This window comes from Habropoda laboriosa, unplaced genomic scaffold (genome assembly GCF_001263275.1).
Source record: "Habropoda laboriosa isolate 0110345459 unplaced genomic scaffold, ASM126327v1 scaffold200, whole genome shotgun sequence".
Taxonomy (NCBI): Eukaryota; Metazoa; Arthropoda; class Insecta; order Hymenoptera; family Apidae; genus Habropoda; species Habropoda laboriosa.
Window position 1 is genome coordinate 137,072 of NW_017100306.1, and position 3,689 is coordinate 140,760.

General features: G+C 28.4%; 1 protein-coding gene across 1 annotated transcript in view; it reads left to right on the forward strand.

Annotated features, from left to right (window-relative positions):
• The window catches only part of LOC108574011 (ectopic P granules protein 5 homolog), a 33,532-nt gene that overhangs the window by 10,785 nt on the left and 19,058 nt on the right, over positions 1-3,689 (forward strand). The window contains exons 17-25 of the mRNA XM_017936508.1: positions 1-101; positions 195-716; positions 786-928; positions 1,007-1,184; positions 1,262-1,459; positions 1,573-1,704; positions 1,797-2,033; positions 2,130-2,313; positions 2,385-2,944. Coding sequence (XP_017791997.1) covers positions 1-101; positions 195-716; positions 786-928; positions 1,007-1,184; positions 1,262-1,459; positions 1,573-1,704; positions 1,797-2,033; positions 2,130-2,313; positions 2,385-2,944 — 2,255 coding nt within the window. The remainder of the gene's footprint in view (positions 102-194; positions 717-785; positions 929-1,006; positions 1,185-1,261; positions 1,460-1,572; positions 1,705-1,796; positions 2,034-2,129; positions 2,314-2,384; positions 2,945-3,689) is intronic.

The window sequence follows — 3,689 nt, forward strand, 5'->3', positions numbered from 1 at the left end:
GGCTTGAAGAACCAAGATTGCACGAACCACGTTTTTATTTACCAGCATTACCTCCACAATACATGTCACAAAAATTGATATTACTTGTTCAAGATGATTGGGTAAAATTCATATAATTTAATTTGTCTATTATAAGTGTAAGATTCATAGAAGACTCAGTTTTATATCACATTTTTCAATACTTATTTAAATAGACTCCATGGATAGAATATATTGATTATTGGGCAATTCAGCAAAATCAAATAATCGCAGTCCAAGAATGGGAACATGTATGTTCTAGAAATCAAGAAAATCTTTATCAAAATGGAAAAAATGTACCCATCTCATTGCCTGAAGTGGCTGAACCACTACAAAGAATATTTAAAAGATTAGCTACATATGAGCAGCCTGTTCCACCTCCTTCTTTAAATCGAAATCAAACAGTTTTTAATTGTATATCTAAACAAAGTCTATATAACTCTAATTCAGTCATTGATCTTGTTAAACCACATCTCAAAATATTATTAGATTATGCTCAAACATACAATTTAATGATTTCTGAGCATATAGCCACAGATTCCAGTTTTTTAGAACTAGTGCCTACACTTTATAAGGAAACTGAAAATCATGTAACATTGCATGCATTATGTGATCTAGCACCTCCGAATCAGAAACAATCTAGGTCAGGAACACCACCTACTGTGCATTGTGCTGGTCCTGCAGTAATTGCAATTAAAGTAAGAATAATAATATTCTTTCGATTTTACATAATCTACAAATTATTTATATGATATTTTAACATGTAGGTACCTGAAGCTCACATTAATAGTGGCATCGACCACATGATAACTCAAAATAGAGCAGAATATGAAAATTTGTTGATAAAAGCTAGTCAACCACCACCAAGTAAAGTTACTCAAGGATGTGTTTTTATAGATCATTTAATTGCGTGCGTATTATAGTAATATAGTAATATTTTGATAATATAAATTGAAGTGATAATATATTTTATTTTTTTGTTTTTCAGAATGTTAGAACATGAAATAACTGTAAACCAAAATAGTGAAAACACAACAGTATTATATAAAATTCAAGAAAATGGAGTTAAATTATTTTATTACCTTGTAGACAATTATACAGAAGAAGCATCATTATGTCCACCAACAAAACAATTTATTACTACTTGTTTAGAAAAATTGGGACAAGTAGGTATAATTGTAAATTTTATAAAAATATTTTTCATAAATACGTCATTAATACAAATATTATTTAATTTCACCAGTCGTTTATTAGTGGGGAAGAAACTCAAGCTCTACAACTATTAAACACCATCATACGAAAACCAAATCTTGGTGTGTTATTGGGACCGCATTTTACACCTGTTGCTGGTAGTGCATCAACATTTTTACAAATGTATGAAATTGTTGTCGAATTCTCTACAGGCGCAAATATTGACCTTTGTTTCGTATTATTGTCAAAAGTATGTTATTTAATGTATATATTGTATATATCTTTTCTTTAAATTTTTACACATTTATGTAGTTTGTAATTCATACATTTGCAATAACATAATAATTTTCAATTTTGTTGTAGTTTGATGTAGAAACCTGGTTAAATTATAAACGACCAAAATTAAGTGAACGATCAACATTCATTGATTTAGTATCTACAGCTCTTTGTATTTTGGGACTTAATCCAGAAGAGATGAAGCTGATACTACATGAGGTATTTATGCATTAAGTGAACTTTATTTCGTAATAAATGTATTACATATAAACATTACTGTGTATATTGATTGCAACAAAATTTTTTTATAGTTATTTAGAAATCACTTACGACTTATATTATTACATGAATTTCCTGAACATTATGGTGAAGTTTTGAGTGTTGTGTTAAGAAGTAGTGAAAGTCAAAACTTATCCTTAGATGTTTGGCGAGATTTATTAGGAACCCTCAGTGGCAAATCAAAAAATGTTTTTCCAATTAATTTTTCTAAAATTAGGGATGATATTCGTTATTATGCCACAGATCAGAGACTTCTTTCTCGACAAGAGGTTTGTTTTTGAAATATAAGGTATTTTGTACCTATTTTTAATTTGTAATTTTTAATGTAAATTTAAAACATAATCATATATTTTATTTTTTATTAGATATATGATACGGCTATATTATTAAATCGGCATTTTATGCAAGAACGTTTACAGTATGGGCTTTATGGATTGTATCCAAAATATAGAATCTATAATGAACCATTAAGTATATTCCTTGGCATGGTGGGTCATGCTCTTGTTGCACTTACCCTTCAATCTGATAGGGGTTCATTAGGAGATCAATGTGAGTGTTTTAAATCTGTGCTACACATAATTTTTGTAATAAATATAATAATTACATTACATTATTTAAAGTGTGTGAGAAAATATGGCCTGTCTTAAGTGAAATGTATTCACCTTGGATTGCACCATATTGGACACGAAATTTGAAAGAACCAACCGCTGCATGGATTCAGCAGCTTACAGATGATCGATCTGTTTTATTGCCATGGATTATTGCAGATGGTCCATATGCTAACAAAATTGTAACAATGTTTGTTGAATGTATTCGTTTTATTATCGATACGTTGCCAACATCTAATAGGATACTCTGTTTCGTCTGGCAATTTTATGTTGCTAATTTTGCTCATGCTTCAGTTAAAGATCACATTTTAAATGTTATTCATGGCAATCTTTTATCATTACCATGGGATCGTTTTTATCCACGTGTAAATGATGTAGAGTTTATGGTAAAAGTGATTGATCAATACTTACCAGACAGTCACTTATTCCTTGGAAGTATATTTACATGTGTACACTGGTCACTTTGGATAAATGAATTGTTGACAACACAATCATCAGCTGTCGTAGCAAGAGTACATGTTTGTCTATTAAATTTGTTTATAAAATTATCCAACGAACCAAATGTTAGACAGGTAATTAAAAATATATGCGCTCACGTGCTTACAGTACTTTAATGTTTATTATTATGCTTACATATTTATGTATTTATTTCAAAATAGCAATATATATTTTTTAAAAAGCAGTAAGAAATACAAAAAAAGAATTAAGTATTTCATTTGTGGGAAACTAAGAAGTAAATAAAGAATGTAAGGAGTAAGTTGTGATGACCTTGAATGACAAAGATGTAACCCATATTGGGAACAGTAACTATAATTTTATTCATGCAAGCCAAAATGTACATAAATATTTAGTGCATTAATGTAGCAACACTAGCACAAGAATATAGAATGAATTTAACAATATGTTATGTATTTCTATATTTGAGTTGCTTTTTGTTTTGAACATAGTACAAATAGTACAAATCCAATTATTTGCAATTTAACTTATTTAGAAATATTGTCGTTTTTTAATACAACAAATTATGAAGAAAAATAAATGACATTATATTAAAACATTTTAATGGTAGATCTTAGTAATTTATATTTATATTATGTTCTTTTTTTGTAACATTTGTGCAATTCCACTTAACTGCTACATTTCTATAGCGATATCAAACCGTTCTATGATTTTAATATTCACAATAGTAAAAAGAAAATATCTTCTTACATACTAATTCTTCTTTTTCTTATATCTAATTCTTACATACCCCATATAACAAGAACAAAGTCTCTTTATGAAGAAATTAAATAAGAAAATATTTACATTCTTTTGTTAAAC